Source organism: Neoarius graeffei, chromosome 8 (genome assembly GCF_027579695.1).
Source record: "Neoarius graeffei isolate fNeoGra1 chromosome 8, fNeoGra1.pri, whole genome shotgun sequence".
Classification (NCBI taxonomy): Eukaryota; Metazoa; Chordata; class Actinopteri; order Siluriformes; family Ariidae; genus Neoarius; species Neoarius graeffei.
The window spans coordinates 93,518,050-93,540,662 of record NC_083576.1 but is presented as its reverse complement, the minus strand read 5'-3'; the positions used below and the strand labels follow the sequence as shown (position 1 = coordinate 93,540,662).

General features: G+C 42.9%; 1 protein-coding gene across 4 annotated transcripts in view; it reads left to right on the top strand.

Moving 5' to 3' along the window:
• Nucleotides 1-22,613, top strand: part of wwp2 (WW domain containing E3 ubiquitin protein ligase 2) — a 54,140-nt gene that overhangs the window by 9,010 nt on the left and 22,517 nt on the right. For 2 of the 4 annotated variants that reach the window (XM_060928520.1, XM_060928518.1), the window contains exons 4-10: nt 592-713; nt 2,599-2,736; nt 8,831-8,906; nt 10,110-10,207; nt 10,288-10,468; nt 10,548-10,637; nt 17,509-17,683. In XM_060928520.1, the coding sequence (XP_060784503.1) occupies nt 592-713; nt 2,599-2,736; nt 8,831-8,906; nt 10,110-10,207; nt 10,288-10,468; nt 10,548-10,637; nt 17,509-17,683 (880 nt within the window). Of the gene's footprint in view, nt 1-591; nt 758-2,598; nt 2,737-8,830; nt 8,907-10,109; nt 10,208-10,287; nt 10,469-10,547; nt 10,638-17,508; nt 17,684-22,613 lie in introns of those variants that run through there. The other 2 variants (XM_060928522.1, XM_060928521.1) reach the window with 2 other exon arrangements.

Sequence of the window (22,613 nt, the reverse complement as noted above, 5' to 3'; positions counted from 1 at the left end):
ATGTAATACTGCAAGAAGTCTAGCGAGCCAAATCACCTGTTGCTATTAATGTTGTATTTTTACTGTAATATACTTTTATTGTTTTTTTGGGCCCACAGTAATTGGTTTTTACTGTTGTGGTGTCCCTGCCTATCCGTTATTGTATTTACCAGGCGAAGCTAAATAAATAAATAATAATTCCTGAAAAATAACAAAAGATGCGTTCTTACCATCAAATACTTTTATTCCATATTTTGTTGCTTTGTTGTATTTTTTTGGTGGGTTTTGTTTTCGGGTAGAGTTTTTATTTTGTCTTCGGTTGGTTCAGCAACACGCTCCGCCATTTTGTTTTTCTCTACTCACGGTATATGAGCTGATATCCTAGTAGTAGAGTAGCCAGTCAGAGCACGTGGTTGCTCATATCCAGTGAATGTGGAGAGAATATAAAGTGCTGTAGTTCCTACACCATTCACCTGTTCTGAATGTAAATATCCTCAGTTTAACGCCGCACTGTGAGATCATATTCATGATTTAATTTCTAAAATAACAGTAATTGTGTCAGCGTTAATGTTTATAGACCTGACTGTAAATGGTGTGTGTGTGCACGTGCAGTAACGTGACCCCTCTGAGCCGACTGGATCTGAGGTTGTGGAGTTGTCACACTCTGAGGAAGGAGCTCCTCGGCAGCGCCACCATCGACCTGCTCGACACACTGCGCACTCACCACGGGAAAAGTAAACCTCCATCTGCACGACTTGGAACTTTGGGCTTAGGGCTGGTGGGAAATGGTGCACACAGTAACACACTACAGATACCACAGTGTACTGAGGTTAAGGGTAGAGTGTAACTAACACACACATTTACAGCTAATCCATTTTATTTTAAAATATTTCTCTTTTGTTTCTTTTTTTATTCACTATTTAATATTTAATTGTACAACCCCAAATCAGTGACAGTCGGAACGGTGTGTGTGTGTGTGTGTGTGTGTGTGTGTGTGTGTTTAAATTAAAACTGAAAACAGTGCTTTATAAATAATCTGTGACCTGTATTTCACTCAGAACAACACAACAGCGCATTATTTGATGTTTTACTCATTAATTTTATTGTTTTTTCAAAATAAGCACTTTTATTTTGATTCTTGCAACACATTTCCGTAAAGTTGTGACAGTAAATCATTCCCCACTTTATAATGTGTATAATGTTCCCGTTCCTTCTCCCAGCACTTAAAAGCTGTTTATGGACTGAAGACTCCAAGTGATGAAGTGGTTCAGGTGTTATTTTCGTCCCGTTCTTCCTGTAAACAGGTCTGAAGGCGTGGAACAGTTCGGGGTCGTCACTGTCATATTTTTCATTTCTAAATTCTCCACACATTCTCTATTGGGGACAGAGGGGACACACCCTCTTCTTCCACAGCCACGCCTTTGTAATGTGAGCAGAATGTGGTTTTGCATCGTCTTGTTGAAATCTCCCTGGAAAAGACGTCGTCTTGAAGGCAGCAGATGTTGCTCCAAAATCTCAGTGGACTTTTCTGCATTAATGCTCCATCACAGAAGTGTAAGGTACCTTCGCCAAGGGCACTGACCCAACGCCATACCATGACACACCCTGGCTTTTGGACTCGTTCCTGCTAACAGTCTGGATGGTCCTTTTCCTCTTCAGAGCGCACGGCGTCCATTTCTTCCAAAAAAGACCTGAATACTGATTTGTCTGAGCACAGTACCCGTTCCCACTGTTTGATGGTCCATCCCAGACGCCTCCGAGCCCAGAGAAGTCGACGGCGCTTCTGGACACAGTTAACATAACGCTTCCTTTTTACACAGTAAAGTTTTAACTGGTGTTTGTGGCTGTAACTCCGTATTATAGCTTGATAAAGGTTTTCCAGAGTAATCCCGAGCCCATGTGGTTCTATCAGCTGTAGATGAATGACGGTTCTTGATGCCTTCTGAGGGATCGGAGATCACGGGGGTTCAGATTAGGCTTGAGCCCTTTACACACCGATATTCTGCACTGTAGAGGGAGAAATATCCAAATCCCTTCCGATCTTTCTTTGAGGAACATTGCTTTTAAACGTTTCAATAATTTTCTCACCCATTTGTTGATAAACTGGAGATCCTCGGCCCGTCTTTACTCCTCAAACACTCGGCCTTTCCTGGAGACTGGTTTTGTCCCAAATCATGATTACAGTCACCTGTTTCACATCACGTCATTATTTAATTGTTGTACCTCATTACTCGCCCTAAATTTCCATCGTCCCAGCTTTTTTTGGAAAGTGTTGCAGGACTGAAACGCAGGAATGGATGGATATTAACAAATGAAATGAAGTTGACCAGCAAACCATGAAATATCTCGGGTTCATTCTGTCTGCAACGAAATACAAGTCAAAGTACATTTACACATCACTGATTTATTTTTTTATTTACAGTTTCCACACCGGCCCAATTGTCTCTGATTTGGAGTTGTGTTGAATTTATTAGTTTTAGTGTATAATTTAATGAAATTTTACAACTGTGCATAGCTTGCCACAATATTAGTATAAATATTTAAAATAATACACACACACATGACAGGACAACAGAGGGCACTACAGTAACACTGTACACACTCCCTCTACCCCCCCAGTGGAGAATCTGGAGCTCAGTCTGGAGTTACAGATGGAGAATAAAGGCTCGGTTGTGTCGGGTGGAGAGCTGAACGTCTGTTTGGATGGCTTGGTTGTTGATCTGGGATCACTGCCCAATCATGGTGCAGAAACCGACAGTGAGTCTCTCTCTCTCTCTCTCACTCACACACACACACACACACACACACACACACACACACACACACACGCTGAAAGAGTTCTTGGACCAGGGGTTCCCAAACTTTTTGGACAAACATGCCCAAATGGACATTACGACTTTTTTACGAGCCCAAACCCTGACCACTGTATATTTATTTTTTAAAACTCCAGATTCATAAATTTGCCGTTTTGTAACATATTAAGCATTTTATTACTTCAGTAACATACGTGTGTGTAACGTAAATGACCAGTGATGCATCAGGAACAAAACACCATGGGGTGTGTTTAATAGAGAACTCATCCACGCTGAGGTGGTGTGATACGGCCCAACGCCACACACAGGGATCTCGTTTATCCTTGACACATGACAGAAGCAGCAGGAACACGAGCGGCATTGTTCACACACTCGCCTGCGTAGTTTACACACATCTGAGGAATTAAAAGCGACGTCCGTGAGATGGCTGTCGGAGGCGCGACATCCCTCTGAATATCTGAGTGAATGTAAACGACATTAAACACACGGACGAGCTGCGTGTGTCTTTAAAACTTTCCAGAATCCTCATGATTGTTGTCAGGAGCTGCGTCTCAAATCTAAAACTTGTTCAGAAGCATTTACTCCTCTACAAAATCCCGAGAGACACACGAGACGATTATTTTTACTGCTGAATTTGTACACTATTGGGGAAAAATAATACAAATAAAATAACACAAATGTATGTCATATCTAATGATGATCTCTGAATGAGAAGATGGTGAGTGTTGGAAATAAATCTAATCGGAGTCTCGTGTTTCTTCAATACATCACAGCATGAATCGTCCTCGTGATAACCATCACATTAATCACTGGTTTAATTCAATAAAAGATCTTCTACACTCATTATTCAGCAGCACAGAGAATATAACCTGATCCTATTTATTTATTTATTTATTTATTTATTGTGAGTTCAGACAGTTCCTCCTGAGCAACTTAATGAAGCCATGAGAAAATTGTGAGGTCATTAGAAATCATAGTGTGTGTGTGTGCGCGCACGTGTGGTGAGTTTTATCACGCTTTTAATTCACTATTTTTTGTTTTGTTGAATTAATTAAGTAAAGCAGTGGCACTGAACTTTAAGACAAATTACATGTGAGATGAACAAAGGGAAAAGAAGCAGTGCAGAGTGGTGTGTGTGTGTGTGTGCGTGCGCGCGTGTACAATGAGCTTCACATTCAGTACACTCAGTGTAAAGCTGCTGTTCATTCACTCAACACTCTTATACCACTTTTGTGAATGAGCTGTGTGTGTGAGAGAGAGAGAGAGAGAGAGAGAGAGTGATGAATAGCTCTGCTCATGATTGTATTGATTTGCTCATCACACACACACACACACACACACACACACACACACACACTGCTGGTTTCTGACACACATTTAAACTGTGTAGTTGATCTGGCATAATTGTGTAATTGAGTGGTGTTACATGTAGCTTGGCAAAACAATTGGCTCCTGTGTGTGTGTGTGTGTGTGTGCATGCACGTGCGTGTGTATGTGCACGCACTAGGACTGAATAAAGGTTTTGAGCATGACCACTCTCCTGGGGTTTTAGGGGAAATGGTGTGTGTGTGTGTGTGTGTGTGTGTGTGTGTGTGAGAGAGAGTGTATATAAAGGCCCGAGTGTGTTGAGTGTGCAGGTCGAGGTGTGTTAAGGGCCTCTGTGTTCTGTCTGAAGGCTGCTCTTGTTGGTTTAGTTTTTTTCCTTCATTTCCCCTGGCGGTCTTTCTGACATATATACACACACACAGACAGACACACACACATACATATAAACAGAACTTTGTACAGCAGCCCGGTGAAAACAGCAAAATGAACATACTCTGTGCTGCTCACAAACACTCATTCAGCAGACAGGCAGTGGGTATAAAAGTTTACGCACCCTGTTAATATTGCCATTTCTTATGATGTAAAAAACTGAAAGTAAGATGAATAAAATATCAGATATTTTTCCACCATTAATGTGAAACAGCAGCCAACAACATTAAAGTGCAAAACAAAAGGAAACTTTTTAGGGAAAAACAAGGAAAAAAAAACCTTACAATGACCTGGTTGCATAAATATGTGCACCCCTTAACTAATCCTTTGTTAAAGGTCCTTTAGCCTGTAATTTATTCCTCAGTATTTTTGTTTATTTAAGAGTCTAATAACTTATCATATCTTCATTTAGTTTTATTTATTTATTTCTCTCTTCCTTCCAAAAATGCTTCGGATGTATCGAGCGGATCTCCTGTACACAGCCCTCTGCACCTCATTCCTCAGGTTTATAACAGGGTTTAGAGCTAAGCTCTGACTGGACCGTTCAGAAACACTGGTCTTCTTCTGAAGGTGTTTCTTCGTTGACTCGGAAATGTTTCTTCATCTCCATCTGTTTAACACACACCAGTGAAAGAAGCTGTATTTGGAGATATCTGCGATTCCCCAGTCCTAGCTGAAGAGAAGCAGAACCATAGCGTGATGCTCCCACCACCATGCTTCACTGTGGCTGTGGTCTTCTTTGGCTGATGAGCTGTCCTGTTTTTGTGACATCTTTTATAACTCTGCCCAGTAAGTTCTACTTTGGTCTCATCTGATCAGAACACATTTTGCGAGATGGTTTGAGGTGATTTTGGTGAGCTTGGATTTTTTTTTTTTTTTTCTTCAGGAAGTGCTTCAGTCTGGCCTCCTTACCCCAGATATGTGAAAAACATGAGAGATTGTTTTCACATGCAGGCAGTGATCAGTCCTCGCCACATGTTCCTGCAGCTCCTTTAATGTTGCTGTAGGTCCTTCAGCAGCCTCCTTGATAACTTTTCATGTCTTTTAATCAGTTCTTGAGGGACGTCCTGATCCTGTTCTTGGTGATGTCACTGTGACGCTCCAGTTTCTCCACTTGTTGCTGCTGATGGACTTCACGGTGTTACATGGTGCAGCTAATGTTTTGGAAATTCTTCTGAACTCCTTTCCTGATTGATACGTTTCCACAATGAGGTCCCGTACATGCTTTGTAAGATCTTCAGCTTCAGCAGTGAGATGAAACCAGAAGTGTGAAGAAAATCTTACAGAGATCTTAGAAGTGGTCTGTGTTTGAGGTTAATCAGGATCACTTCAGTGGTGACGGGTCAATGATGATTAGTTTTGAGCATGAGTTTGCATGTGATTTGGTTCTTTCTGAGCACAGTCACATGATTCATTTTAACAAGGGGTGTGTAAACTTTTTATCCATCTTGATTACACTTTTTGTCCGTAGTAGTTGTGCTAATGAGCTGTCTGTTAAATCAGACTCGTGAGTGTGATACGGCGTGATGCATGAGTGAGTGTGTGGCATCTGATCTCGACTCTCACTGCATAAGAGCCTCTTTCATTTAACACACAGAGGAGTGTGTGCGAGTGTGTGTGTGTGTGTGTGTGTGTGTGTGTCCTACCCACAATTTGAATTGGGTTCTCTCTCCACCATAAAGACTAATTTTACTTCAGCAGCTCATCAGATGGGGTTGAGATCACAGATCCACAGAGGTGTTTTGTGTTTTATTTTAAACTGTTTCTCCAAAGTGTGATAAATAATCAAACTCCCCGAGCGACGTGCTGACGAGTTCATCACACCAACAAACGCAATGGGTTTGTTCGAAATGAGGAAAATGCTGCCTCAGGATGAGGTCTAACAAGACAGTGAGGCATCAAGGACCGTTTGAAATGGACCAAATTCTCATTTCCTGTCTAAGATGCCTTCAGACTGCCCCCAGTCGAGGGCGACATCGTCGTATCCTCGATGCTGACTGTTACCCATAAATTTGTGCGGCTGCTCCGTTACGCAACAGTATAAAATGAAAGAAGATGGTGGACGGAACTTCATAGAAACATGATTTTGGATACAAATGTAAGTTTTGGGGCTTTTTGTCACTTAGATGATTAAGTCACCGGCCGTAGGGCTATGAGCAGTTGCCATCACGCGGCGTCCGTCCATCCACAATTCACAAAAACCCCTACTCCTCCCTGAGTTTTCAGTGGATTTTGATTCTGATTGTTTTGTTCGGAAGATCTAATCAGTCTGCACAAAAGTCACTCCCTAGATTTGTGATTTCTCATTAACAAGTTGCTAATTAGGTTGATTAATGAACTTTCAGGAAAATCGCAACTCTTCCCTGAGTTTCCAATGAATTTCAATTCTAATTGTTTTGTTTTGAAGATCAAATTGTTCTCATGAAGAGGAACCTTAGCTCCTTATAAATAAATGAGTCTGGTTTCTTATGGTACGGCCGTGTGAGCTACTGCGTCGCTGACGCTCTGGTTGAAAAGTTACTGAGAAATAAATATTGTAGTCTTTTTTAACCCTGTGACTGTAACTGTATAAATGTGTTTGATATGATTTGTGAGGCAGCTCTTATCTTAGCCAACTAGCTACTCTTTGGTTTAGTTAGACGGTGTCCTGATGTCGTGCGTTACTGTAAATGCGTTCCTAAAAGGTCTTTCAAAATCACCGTCCTCAGAAGATGCCTTCAGTCTGATGTCCTACCACCTGTCTGTTACAGCAGTGAGGCAACAAGGAAGCAGCCTTTTGTTTTGTTTTGTCACTGTTGAACAGGGGTCGGATCTCGTTTGAATTTTATCATTCCCGGTTCTTTACATTACAGGCATTTAGCAGATGCTCTTATCCAGAGCGACGCACAACATACCCTGGGGAGCAGCTGGGGGTTCGGTGCCTTGCTTACGGGCACTTCAGCCATTCCTGCTAGTCCAGGGAATCGAACTGGCAACCTTTTGGTCCCAAAGTTGCTTCTCTAACCATTAGGCCATGGCTTCCCCCATCGTTTTCATCTTTCCCCCATGGTTTTTATTGCTTTAATTCCAAATTGGTTTAAAAAAAAAAAAGAGGTCAAATGTTACAAATGAGAACAACAAAGCAAATTTGGAGTATTTAACGCGGTCCGTCTTTTGCACTGTTGTGCCGTTAGCCATGCATGCTAGCTCATATCTAAACAAATGGATGCTCTGTTGTGTTGATGCATGACGTAGTCACGTAGACGGCTCCTGACTATGTAGCTTTGTACATCCTTGCAGATACTTACCCTTTGTTTGCAATAATACCTGGTACCCTGTGTTTTGGATTTGGTTCTCATTTGGAACTGAATTTCAGTTCCCAGCCCTACTGATGACCCCAAATTCAAAACTTTGAGTGATTTTTATTTTTTTTTAATTTCGTCTCTTCCTGTTTCCCCTCCACATTTTTTTTTTTCCCTTTCCCCCCCCAAGACCCAAACTATGCTCCAAACTAAACGTCCCCACTAGGAGTACTGGTAATGGTACAATGTCAGTGGTGTGGTGTACTAGTTCAACATTTTGTAGTGTATAGTATGGATTTGGAACAGAGCCCTGAAGAAATGCAACTTCTGAAACACTTTTTCCTCACTAGAACGGTTTCAGAGTTTATTTAATATCGTTGGGTCGTTATCGTGCTGGAAGGTGAAATGTTTCTTCATCTTCAGCTGTTTAACGCACACACACACACACACACACACACACACACACACACACACACACACACACACACAGGCATGAGTGAAAGAAGCTGTATTTGGAGATATCTGTGATTCCCTCTATCCTGACTCGAGCCCCAGTCCTAGCTAAAGAAAAGCAGAACCATATCGTGATGCTCCCACTATTGTGCTTCACCATGGCTATGTTGTTCTTTAGGTCCTGTTTTTGTACCAAACATATCTTTTATAATTATGCCGAACAAATTCTACTTTGGTCTCATCAGATCAGAACACATTTTGCTCCATGCTAGTTAGATATGTAGTAGTGTATATAGTATGGATTTGGAACAGAGCCCTGGTGAAATGCAACTTATAACACTTTTTTTCCTCTCAAGAACTCTTTCAGACTTAGTAGCATAGACGCAGGACAGGCTTTATTACACAGCACCCCCTGCTGGCTGAGGGACCTTTAGCAGACAATTATGTTGCTTGTTAGATAGGGGTGTGTGTGTGTTTAATTTCTTTGAATCACTCAACTTGATCATGCTCATTGTTTTGCCTTGTGTGTGTGTGTGTGTGTGTGTGTAGAGATGCAGCAGACGGAGTGTACCAACCTCAGAACTCAGGGCTCAGAGATGGCCGACTCGACCAGCAGCCCCCACAGGTGAGAAAACACACTCACACACAAACTTTCACACACAGACGAACAAAAATAATCAGAGTGTGGGGTGTGTGTCACTATGACTCAAGTATATTTACTCTCTCTGTCGCTCTCTGCCTCCCCCACGTCTGTCTCTCTCTCTCTCTCTCTCTCTCTCTCTCTCTCTCTCTCTCTCTCTCGCACTCTCTCTCTCAGTGATGTGATGAGGCTTTCATGCCGTGTGTGAGGTTTTAAGCACATGGCTTGATTACACCTGTCTTGTGTCCCAGATCACTTTCCTTTATCCACCCCTCCATGATTAAATCCTATTGGGTGCCACTGTAGACATCAGGAGCACAGTTTACCCAGAATGCAATGCTGCTCTCTAATGCATGTTGAACAGGATGATGGAATCTTGCAATGTATTCCCAGATTTGGAAAAAAAATAAATATGGATCCCGAGAAGTCGCTGTCTGTATATGATAAGGTGTGTGTGTGTGTGTGTGTGTGTGTTTTCAACAGTCCTACATGTTGTGCTACAGTACACACTGTGGGGATGTGAGTGGGGGTAGTGGGATTGGAACACAGCGATGGTGTGAAAATTGCCTCAGAACTTTGACTTTCATCCATCCAGATCAGCACAGACATGAAGAGAGTGCGCGCGCGTGTGTGTGTTCAGTGTTTTCACATTACATCATGTCTCCAGTCTCCCATGACATCACAAAGTGTGTGTGTGTGTGTGTGTGTTTCAGTCCTCCATGTCAGTGTGAAATGTCTGGACTGGATAATACATCATTTGCGATTCATTGAAATATCAGTCTTTACGATACTTCTGTAAATACATCTTTGAGGGTGGGATATGCAAATGAGCTCATAACTATTTGCTGAGAATTTTGCTCTGGTCCAAACACTGCAGGACTTGAACTGTCGTTCTTTTATTGAATTGCAGCAGTACAATACAATGGACAGCCCAGGCAGCGACGCTGATTTCGGGTGCCATAAACATACTCGAACTGTGAACACCAGCGGTCGAATTGTACGAGATGTCGTTATACCTTTCCTAAATGATGGTGGAAAATTGAATTAACCCCCGCCCTGCTATGCTGTGATTGGCTTACATGTACTTATGCATTTATGTACTTGGTGTAAACTACAAAGTTGATAAGTGATTCAGATGTGCTGAGAGAGTGTGTGTGTGTGTGTGTGTGTGTGTGTGTGTGTGTGTAGAAATTCAAGAGCAGCAGGTGTAGATTCTCTGGGAGCTTCAAGAGGAACAGCGCTCACTAATGGAGACACAAACACAGACTCAACACACCATAACACAGGTATACACACACACACACACAAACACACACACTACAGGTATGCACACTCATGTTGGATGTCATTTTGTGTGTGTGTGAAGATAAAGGTAATACTCCAGCAGAAGAAAATGGGCGTGGCCAGAACACCCCACCATCACCATCACAAACACTCATACAAGATGCTCCTCCCATTGACACCTCTGCCCCGCCTCCATCAGCAGATTCAGCTCCGCCCATACAGGATCAAAACACACAGCCGTCTGTGGAGGATTTACCTGCAGGGTGAGTGTGTGAGTGTGTGTGTGTGTGTGTGTGTGTGTTTGTGTGTAGGTTGTGTAATGATTTGATGTTGTATCCACAGCTGGGAGCAGCGGGTGTTGCCTCATGGCCGAGTGTACTATGTGGACCACAACACCAAGACCACCACGTGGGAGAGGCCCCTCCCTCAGGGGTGAGTGTGTGTGTGTGTCTGAAGATGCTCTACACTCTAGTGTGTGGACTGGGCGTGTACGGTGCACTGCAGCATATTGAAATCAGGCACTATAGTCCAAATCATGGATCCCATCACCACTATTATGTCCAACTTCCATCCAGTGACCACACCCAACCCCACATCACGTGTGTCATCACGGCCGGAGTGTTCACTTCTGTCCACTGGTTTAGTAAATATAGCATGTCAATATCTGTAAATAGTATAAGCCTGAATTAGTGCTGCCTCTGATCCTCATGAGATTTTCACTTCATCACTGATGCAGTCAGAACTTTCACCAAGTGTAGAGTGACACTGCTGCAGTGGAGCTACAGACTGAATTATCACGACTAAAACCACACAGAAACGTGTCTGGCGCTGGTGTTGACTTTCAAGTCAAAATATTCTCAATAACATCATTGTGTTGTCTGTACAACTGTAGCAAATGTGCTTTGAGCTGTGATGGTGAAGGTGAAAGTGGTGGAGATGGTGATGATGGAGGAGGTGATGGTGATGTGAAGGTAGTGATGGTGGTGGAGGTATTGGTGATAGTGGTGATGAAGGTGGGGAGGTGATGGTGCTGATGAAGATGGTGGTGGTGAAGGTAGTGATTGAGATGGAGGTGATGGTGGTGGAGGTATTGGTGATGGTATTGATGAAGGTGGGGAGGTGATGGTGCTGATGAAGGTGGTGGTGGTGGAGGTGATTCTAAAATACACTTTTGGTGCAACTTAAGACACATCATCAGTGTTGTAACCTGGGTTCATCTGGTGTTTCGGGTCTCACAACAGACACCCTCGCCCAGGGGACCCAGCCGGGGTGATCAAGTCCCGGCTTGTGTCTTAAGAGCATGTGTCCACGGATCGCCCCGCTTGATCCATAGCCATCTGGACGCCTTTTCTGCAGCATCACTGATATTTTTGATGGCTCTCCTGCTGTGCAGTCCCTTCACCCCCAGTATCTTGAGCGCCCTGATGAGAGACTGGCCGGCGAATCCTCTGCACCCGACCTCGATGAGGTTGCATCGGGTCCTCCATCCCCTACTTCGGCATTCACCTGCCAGCTCCTCGTACTTGGCCCTCTTCCTCTCAAAGGCCTCCTCTATCTGGTCTTCCCAGGGAACAGTCAACTCCAGCAGGACCACTTGCCTTGTTGTTTCCGACACCAGGACCATGTCTGGCCTGAGTGTGGTCACTGCGATGCTCTCCGGGAACTTGAGCTGTCTCCCTAGGTCGACTTTCAGCTGCCAGTCCCGGGCTGTTGCCAGCAGCCCCCCTTCTTGACTCCGGAGCTGCTGCGGTTTCTCCCCAGCCCTAACAAATGCGATGGACTGCCTTGATGGTTGTTGGTGTTTGCTGGTGGAAATCCCTGTACTGATGGCCTCCGCAATGACCCGCAGCACCTGATCATGGCGCCAGCGGTAACGCCCATCTGCCAGTGCCCTTGGGCAGCAGCTCAGGATGTGCTCCAGTGATCCAGTTCCTTGGCAGAGGGGGCACAGTGGGTTCTCAGCCAAGCCCCGACGATGGAGGTTGGACGGGCTTGGGAGGACATCGTAGACCGACTGGATGAGGAACTTGATCCGGTGTGGCTCAGATCGCCATAGTTCTGTCCACGATACCTTCCGGTCAGCTGCCTCCTCCCATCGAGTCCACGCCCCCTGCTGCCGCATCCCTTACTGTCCTACTGCAGTGGGCTTCCTCCACCCCTGCCCGGACCTCCTCCTGGATCAGCTGACGCCTTTCCTTCCCCTGCGCCTTATTATAGGAAGATCTTGGGTTGCTCCCGAGTCCTGCCCGTCCGGATGCCACTGTTCCTACCGATTCACTGTGCTGGAAACGGGACTCCGCCTGGTCGACTGCCTCTTGAGCACACCACTTCCTTCCGGTCCTCACTTCTATGCCAGCCGAGGAGACTTTGATGTCATTAGAGTCCCTATACAGCAGCACCTCTCTTGCTCGGGTAACCCTAAACTCCTCCGTCAGACTACTGAAGGGTAATTTCAGTTTGTTGTTCCTCCCGTACAAGGCGATGCTGCTAAGACTTCGCGGCAGGCCCAACCACTTCCGCAGGAAGGAGCTGACCTTCCTCTCGAAGCACTCGACGGTGGTTATTGGCACATCATAGACCAGCAGTGGCCAGAGGAGTTGCGGCAAGATGCCATGTTGGTAAATCCAGGCCTTAAACTTGCCTGGTAGTCCTGTCTTATCCAACGCTGTCAGCCAGGTTCCCAGCTCCTCTGATGTTGCTCGGAGTGCTGCGGTGTCCTTCAAGGTGCAGTCATAGATCTTGCCCAGGCTCTTGGCTGGCTTCTCTCCCACAGATGGAATCTGGGTGTCTCCTATTGAGAAGCGAAACCTGTCTGACACCTTCCCCTTCTTCACCACCAGGGACCTGGACTTGGCTGGCTTGAAGCTCATCCGGGCCCAGCTAATGAGACGCTCTAGGCCTTGGAGGATCCATCTACAGCCCGGGACTGATGTTGTAGTCACTGTTAGATCATCCATAAATGCTCTGATGGGGGGCTGTCGCATACCTGATTTGGTGAGTGGTCCTCTGCACTCCACCTCCGCTGACTTCACCAGAAGGTAGTGATGGAGGTGGTGATGGTAGTGGAGGTATTGGTGATGGTGTTGATGAAGGTGGGGAGGTGATGGTGCTGATGAAGGTGGTAGTGATGGAGGTGGAGGTAGTGATGGTGGTGGAGGTATTGGTGATGAAAGTGGAGGTGATGGTGCTGATGAAGGTGGACGTGATGGTGGTGGTGGAGATATTGGTGGTGAGGAAGGTGGTGGTGGAGATATTGGTGGTGAGGAAGGTGGTGGTGGAGGTAGTGATGGAGGTGATGGTGGTGGAGGTATTGGTGGTGGTGACAAAGGTGGAGGCGAAGGCATGAATTTGCTATTTTAATCATTTCATCCACAGTCTACTGTCAGCTGATCTTCCCCCTTTAATAAAGTTAGACAGCTCCACTGCAACATCTTAGTAGCAGGAGAACATGACATCTAATAAAACCTAATCTGCTCCTCTTCTCCTTTTTCTTTGTCATCGTCTTCGTCATCTCCTCCTCCTCCTCCTGCTCTTCTTATGCAATCTCTGTGCTCAGCCTGGAACAGATTTCATTCAACAGAAAAATACCTGATGCTGATTGGCTAATTCTCAGAGGTTTTTAAAAAATTTGTTAGTGCGGAGCTCCTTCACAAAACGATGTTGTACAAACAACTGTATAATTTTTACACCTTTAGCTGATAAACATCCTATAATACTCTCAGAGCCAAGGTTAATGGTGATAATCTGTAGAATCAATAGTAATAATAATAATAACTTTTTATATTATTAATTATGCATGAAACTAAATAAGATTTAGTAAAAATCTCCTGCGTCTCCAGGTCTAAGACGTATGAATTGTAAAGAGATGTGGGCAGCGTCCCAAATTACACCCCACCCCGACTGTCGTATTATTTAGTACAGTTTGGGATGCAGCCCATGTGTGTGTATAAGTTAGTAGAAAAACAACTATTTTACTTTAGTTTCACCCCTCAAGGACATTTTCCTAAATTTTTTTTTTTTTTTTGGGGGGGGGTTTCCCTGTGAAATGCCCAGCTTGTTTTTAACAGTGGGTTCATGTTCCGTGGGCTAATGTTCAGAGCGTCACTGGAATTTTAGGGCGTTAAAATGTTTTATAAGAGCAGAAAAGATCATGATTGGTTCAGAACAAAGAGAGGGCGGGACCAAACAAGGGAAAGATTATGTCAAAAACAAAATGAAAATAAAACAAGTGAGAAGTGTAAAAAGCGATGTTGGACTGCTGGACGTTTCTGTACACTGCGTTTTTAACCCTTTCATGTGCAACACCCACACTTTAATTTTACAAATATACAGTACCAGTCAAAAGTTTGTAAACCCCTTCTAATTCAGTGTTTTTTCTTTATTTTTATGAATGAAAAGTCACTTCATGTCTTAAAGTAGTGATGGATGTCTTTTCTCTTTAGTTGTTCAGTTCTTGACATAATATGGATTACTACACTTGTGTTATAGGGCTATTTTATTATTTGTATTTTTATTATTTACCATTTGATCTCAGACTCATTAAGAAGGAATGAAACTCGTCCACTAATTACCTTTTGATGAGACACAGCTGTTAATTGAAAAGCGTTCCAGGTGACTCCCTCATGAAGCTGGTTAAGAGAATGACAGTAGTGTGTAAAGTGTCATCAAGGGAAACACTGGATACGCTGAAGAATCTAAAATATCAACCTTTTTTTTTGTAACACTTTTTTTTTTTTTTGTTCACCACATAATTCCAGATATGTTCCAGATGTTATTTCATAGTGTTTGATGTCTTCAGTTTTGTTCTACAGTGTAGAGAATCGTCACAATACAGAAACACCTGTGAATGAGTCAAGTGGGGGGTACAAACTTTTGATTGGTGCTGTTTTAGCTCTTAATCACCTTCCAACCACTGCGATGTTCTATACATCAAAAACATCATCGTAACAAGCATTATTATTATTATTGTTGTTGTTGTTGTTTTTTCTTCAGCGCTAATAACTTCACAGTTAATCTGAATAATTACTTCCAGAATGTATTTGTTCAAATATATCTATAAATCTACTCAGTAATATTTTAAAAATATTCTATTTTTATCTCCTTTACACTATGCTGACAACCTCACTTATTATATACAAGTAAATAGGGTTTTTTTTTTTCAAATTTGAATATTTATGTTAATTTGCATGCCATTTGTGTTTAATGAGACGATTTAAAATCCAAAGGTTTTAAAGTAATTTCTACCTGAAAGGGTTGATGTGTAAACAGGAATCATGTTAATCGTGTATCTTTGCTAAAATATATACAAGTGTACGCTTTGTGCAGCAGAATGATTTAATAGTGTGTGAAACACAACACTGTTCTTCATGCAGAAGGTCTGTGTTCGGGACCCACGCTGTGACCTGCACAACGCTCGGCTTTCTGTTTTCAGCAGCCTGTCGTTTATTTCAGTGGAAAAGGGGGCAAAAACTTACAGAACACACTGTTCTTGTGTTTTGCGTGTGTATGTGTGTGTGTGTGTGTGTGTGTGTGTATATGTGAGAGAGAGAGAGAGAGAGAGAGAGAGAGAGAGAGAGAGAGTGCGCCTCCTGTGTGCTTGGAGAAACTTCATCTGATCTGACAGGCGTGGAACTCGGAGAAAACAAAAAATTATTCTTAACCCCCCAAAAAACAGCACCACCCCGTCTTTACGTCTCCATTACACTGATTACACAGAGACAGCAGTCATTTTACAATCAGCACTGTGTGTGTGTGTGTGTGTGTGTGTGTGTGTGTGTGTTGAGGAAAGGTCAGTGAGGCCTGCTTCAGTTTTTCCGCTGCAGATGGAGAACAAAAGGCCTTTCAGAGCTGCACAGCGTTCTGAGGCTCAATTAGCGTAGAGCTCTAACGCTAACAGCAGCCGCACATCGTCTGTTCTGGGTTAGTCCGCTCTGGGGGTGGGGGAGGAGAGTGTGTGTGTGTGTGTGTGTTTTCTCTTGCAAATTCTGCTGTGCTGAGGTCAGTGGTATGAGAATAACCTTGGTGTCCAAACTACGTATGTTTAGATATGACGTCCACACATGGCAGAAGTGTGTGTGTGTGTGTGTGTGAGAGAGAGAGAATTTAAACTTGTCACAGTTTCATGATATTATCACAAAAACAATTTCCTCATTTGGAGTGATTGTTTTAAGAGGCGGAGTTTGATTAGCTTGAGCCAATTGCAAAAGTGGTCATGTGACATCAGCCCTCGTTAGCTAACTCGCACCATGTCTGAATGTGTTCTCTGCTCACTACGTCTGTTTACTGTACAATGCACTATACGATATTTTGCATAAGTATATTTCCCCCCCCCCCCCCCAAAAAAAAAATCCTTTTCTGCATTTTGTATTTTTTGTCAAACTGAATTGGACTTTATTGAACGTTTATCTCATTAAATGTTAAAGCGTTCTCAGAAACTTAGCATGTAGAGAAGGGATTAGTTACAGAGAATCAACCCGGAGCCCAAGGGAAAGTGGAGCATGATGCTCCCATCACCATGCTTTACGGTTTAACAGTATTCTCAGGGCTTCCACGAAACATAGCACTTTGTTCCAAAGCCACAAACTTCACTTTTGCTCTCATCAAACCAGAGAACCAAACATTTTTTACCGAGTCTCCACAGGAGAATGTCGTACAGCTCACCACGCCGCGTCCAGACTGTGAACAGGTTCTCCTGTCTGAGCTGCAGAGCTCACCAGATCCTTCAGAGCTCCTCTTGTCTGTTTTGTTGTTTCACTGATTGATTAATTAATCCCCTTTCCCAAAAATTTGTACTTTAAATATATTTGTACATTTAATTGAAAGGCTTTAATTGAAGCAAAAAAGCTGGATTTTTTTAAACATAAGTCATATTTTCCTGTGAATTATAATTTTAAAACTTGGAAGGTTTTAAAGAAAAATATATATTTTCTTTGAGGTTGTAGATATCAGCTGATAGTAAAGGCATGTTTCTCAGAAAAGAAATGCGGTGTGTCTGTAGAACTGATATTATACTGGGTGGAAATCTAAAGCATCTGTAATGTTTGTTAGTGGGTATAAATATAAACTTCTAAAAGTTATAATTGTTATGTCACATTTGCTTTATAATTTTTCACAGGGGATTGTGAATTATCAAGGTTGTGCACGTGTGTTATTATACACTGTCAAATAATTACAGAACATTATTAGAGTTTTATGAGGCATTATTAGAGTTCATAATAAACTTTATTCAGGATGTGTGTGTACACAGGGGGAGGGGCTATAATAACAATACAGTACTTGTTAATGTAGTTTTGTGTGTGTGTAGGTGGGAGAAACGTGTGGATCAGCGTGGAAGGTTTTATTATGTGGACCATAACACACGCACGACGACGTGGCAGCGGCCCACAGCTGAGTCGGTCAGGAACTTTGAGCAGTGGCAGAGTCAGCGTAGTCAGCTACAGGGGGCCATGCACCTGTTCAACCAGCGATACCTGTACCAGGTAACTAACACACACGCGCATGCGCGCACACACACACACACACACACACACACACACACACACACACACACACACACACTGTCCTCTCCTTTCTGACATCGCAGGCGTGTAGTGAATATAGATCGAGGCTGAACCCTGAAGGTTTAAGAATGTTAAGAGTGTGACAGAATTAGCTCATCGGCCCAACATAGTACTTTTCCACCAGACAACATCGTAAACTCCCCCACAGTGCAGTGCATTATGGGTAAAGGGGCGAGGGGACAAAAATAATCACAATAATGGTCCACTTTCAGTCTGTTTTTCAGAGATAATTATTGCAAGTATAGTAAATAACTGCTCCACCAAAAAGACCAGAATAACACACACGCACACGCGCACACTTGTCTCAGTGTACCATTTAACCGGTATATCATCACAGTGTGTTTTGTGTTTAACCTCAAGTCTCTTGAGCTGCTCTGTCACACACACCTCCAATATTTCACACCTGGTTCTGATATTACAGGATACTGAGTGCATGCTGCCCCCCCCCCCCCCCCCCCCCCCCCCCCCCCCCCCCCCCCACACACACACACACACACACACACAGAGCTCAGTGACGCTCACGGTACATCTACACAATACAGAGCATGAACCAAATGCACCAGAGCATATAAAACGCGCGCACACACACACACACACACACACACACACACACACACACCTGCATGTGTGTGTCTTTCTCTCTCTCTCTCTCTCTCTCTCTCTCTCTCTCTCTCAAGAAATAATACATGTAACTGAAGTGCAGAAGTTGTTGAATATTGATTATTCATAAATGTTCTCTGTTATGCAGGAGATAGTGCTATTTCTCTCACCAAGAAATTGACAATCAGTAGCAGTAATATCACTATCAGTAGCAGTAGTATCACTATCAGTAGCAGTAGTAACACTATCAGCAGCAGTAATAGCACTATCAGCAGCAGTAATAGCACTATCAGCAGCAGTAATAGCACTATCAGCAGCAGTAGTATCACTATCAGCAGCAGTAATAGCACTATCAGTAGCAGTAGTATCACTATCAGTAGCAGTAGTATCACTATCAGTAGCAGTAGTATCACTATCAGTAGCAGTAGTATCACTATCAGTAGCAGTAGTATCACTATCAGTATCAGTAGTATCAGTATCAGTAGTAACACTATCAGTAGCAGTAATAGCACTATCAGCAGCAGTAATAGCACTATCAGTAGCAGTAGTAACACTATCAGCAGCAGTAGTATCACTATCAGCAGCAGTAATAGCACTATCAGCAGCAGTAGTAACACTATCAGCAGCAGTAATAGCACTATCAGCAGCAGTAGTAACACTATCAGCAGCAGTAGTAACACTATCAGCAGCAGTAGTAACACTATCAGCAGCAGTAGTAACACTATCAGCAGCAGTAGTAACACTATCAGCAGCAGTAGTAACACTATCAGCAGCAGTAATAGCACTATCAGTAGCAGTAATAGCACTATCAGTAGCAGTAATAGCACTATCAGTAGCAGTAATAGCACTATCAGTAGCAGTAGTATCACTATCAGCAGCAGTAGTAACACTATCAGTAGCAGTAATAGCACTATCAGTAGCAGTAGTATCACTATCAGCAGCAGTAGTAACACTATCAGCAGCAGTAATATCACTATCAGTAGCAGTAATAGCACTATCAGTAGCAGTAATAGCACTATCAGTAGCAGTAATAGCACTATCAGTAGCAGTAGTATCACTATCAGCAGCAGTAGTAACACTATCAGCAGCAGTAATATCACTATCAGTAGCAGTAATAGCACTATCAGTAGCAGTAATAGCACTATCAGTAGCAGTAATAGCACTATCAGTAGCAGTAGTATCACTATCAGCAGCAGTAGTAACACTATCAGCAGCAGTAATATCACTATCAGTAGCAGTAATATCACTATCAGTAGCAGTAATAGCACTATCAGTAGCAGTAATAGCACTATCAGTAGCAGTAATAGCACTATCAGTAGCAGTAATAGCACTATCAGCAGCAGTAGTAACACTATCAGCAGCAGTAGTAACACTATCAGCAGCAGTAGTAACACTATCAGCAGCAGTAATAGCACTATCAGTAGCAGTAATAGCACTATCAGCAGCAGTAGTATCACTATCAGCAGCAGTAATAGCACTATCAGTAGCAGTAATAGCACTATCAGCAGCAGTAGTAACACTATCAGCAGCAGTAGTAACACTATCAGTAGCAGTAATAGCACTATCAGTAGCAGTAGTATCACTATCAGCAGCAGTAATAGCACTATCAGTAGCAGTAATAGCACTATCAGCAGCAGTAGTAACACTATCAGTAGCAGTAATAGCACTATCAGCAGCAGTAATAGCACTATCAGCAGCAGTAGTAACACTATCAGTAGCAGTAATAGCACTATCAGCAGCAGTAGTATCACTATCAGCAGCAGTAGTATCACTATCAGCAGCAGTAATAGCACTATCAGTAGCAGTAATAGCACTATCAGCAGCAGTAGTAACACTATCAGTAGCAGTAATAGCACTATCAGCAGCAGTAGTAACACTATCAGCAGCAGTAATAGCACTATCAGTAGCAGTAATAGCACTATCAGTAGCAGTAATAGCACTATCAGCAGCAGTAGTAACACTATCAGCAGCAGTAGTAACACTATCAGTAGCAGTAATAGCACTATCAGTAGCAGTAATAGCACTATCAGTAGCAGTAATAGCGCTATCAGTAGCAGTAATAGCGCTATCAGTAGCAGTAATAGCACTATCAGCAGCAGTAGTATCACTATCAGCAGCAGTAATAGCACTATCAGCAGCAGTAGTAACACTATCAGCAGCAGTAGTAACACTATCAGCAGCAGTAGTAACACTATCAGCAGCAGTAGTATCACTATCAGTAGCAGTAGTATCACTATCAGTAGCAGTAGTATCACTATCAGTAGCAGTAATATCACTATCAGTAGCAGTAATATCACTATCAGTAGCAGTAATAGCACTATCAGTAGCAGTAATAGCGCTATCAGTAGCAGTAATAGCACTATCAGCAGCAGTAGTATCACTATCAGCAGCAGTAATAGCACTATCAGCAGCAGTAGTAACACTATCAGTAGCAGTAATAGCACTATCAGTAGCAGTAATAGCACTATCAGCAGCAGTAATAGCACTATCAGCAGCAGTAATAGCACTATCAGTAGCAGTAGTATCACTATCAGTAGCAGTAATAGCACTATCAGTAGCAGTAATAGCACTATCAGCAGCAGTAATAGCACTATCAGCAGCAGTAATAGCACTATCAGCAGCAGTAGTATCACTATCAGCAGCAGTAATAGCACTATCAGCAGCAGTAGTAACACTATCAGCAGCAGTAGTAACACTATCAGTAGCAGTAATAGCACTATCAGTAGCAGTAATAGAACTATCAGTAGCAGTAATAGCACTATCAGCAGCTGTAATAGCACTATCAGTAGCAGTAGTATCACTATCAGTAGCAGTAATATCAGTAGCAGTAATATCACTATCAGTAGCAGTAATAGCACTATCAGCAGCAGTAGTATCACTATCAGCAGCAGTAGTATCACTATCAGCAGCAGTAGTAACACTATCAGCAGCAGTAGTAACACTATCAGCAGCAGTAGTAACACTATCAGCAGCAGTAATAGCACTATCAGTAGCAGTAATAGCACTATCAGTAGCAGTAATAGCACTATCAGTAGCAGTAATAGCACTATCAGCAGCAGTAGTAACACTATCAGCAGCAGTAGTAACACTATCAGCAGCAGTAGTAACACTATCAGCAGCAGTAGTAACACTATCAGCAGCAGTAGTAACACTATCAGCAGCAGTAGTATCACTATCAGTAGCAGTACTATCACTATCAGTAGCAGTAATATCACTATCAGTAGCAGTAATATCACTATCAGTAGCAGTAATAGCACTATCAGTAGCAGTAATAGCACTATCAGCAGCAGTAGTATCACTATCAGCAGCAGTAGTAACACTATCAGCAGCAGTAGTAACACTATCAGCAGCAGTAGTAACACTATCAGCAGCAGTAGTATCACTATCAGTAGCAGTAATAGCACTATCAGTAGCAGTAATAGCACTATCAGTAGCAGTAATAGCACTATCAGTAGCAGTAATAGCACTATCAGTAGCAGTAATAGCACTATCAGTAGCAGTAATAGCACTATCAGCAGCAGTAGTATCACTATCAGCAGCAGTAATAGCACTATCAGTAGCAGTAGTAACACTATCAGCAGCAGTAGTAACACTATCAGCAGCAGTAGTAACACTATCAGCAGCAGTAGTAACACTATCAGCAGCAGTAGTAACACTATCAGCAGCAGTAGTATCACTATCAGCAGCAGTAGTATCACTATCAGCAGCAGTAGTAACACTATCAGCAGCAGTAGTAGCACTATCAGCAGCAGTAATAGCACTATCAGCAGCAGTAGTAACACTATCAGCAGCAGTAATAGCACTATCAGCAGCAGTAGTAACACTATCAGCAGCAGTAATAGCACTATCAGCAGCAGTAGTAACACTATCAGCAGCAGTAATAGCACTATCAGCAGCAGTAGTAGCACTATCAGCAGCAGTAATAGCACTATCAGCAGCAGTAGTAGCACTATCAGCAGCAGTAGTAACACTATCAGTAGCAGTAATAGCACTATCAGTAGCAGTAATAGCACTATCAGTAGCAGTAATAGCACTATCAGCAGCAGTAGTAACACTATCTGTAGCAGTAATAGCACTATCAGTAGCAGTAATAGCACTATCAGCAGCAGTAGTAACACTATCAGTAGCAGTAATAGCACTATCAGCAGCAGTAGTAACACTATCAGTAGCAGTAATAGCACTATCAGCAGCAGTAGTAACACTATCAGCAGCAGTAATAGCACTATCAGCAGCAGTAGTATCACTATCA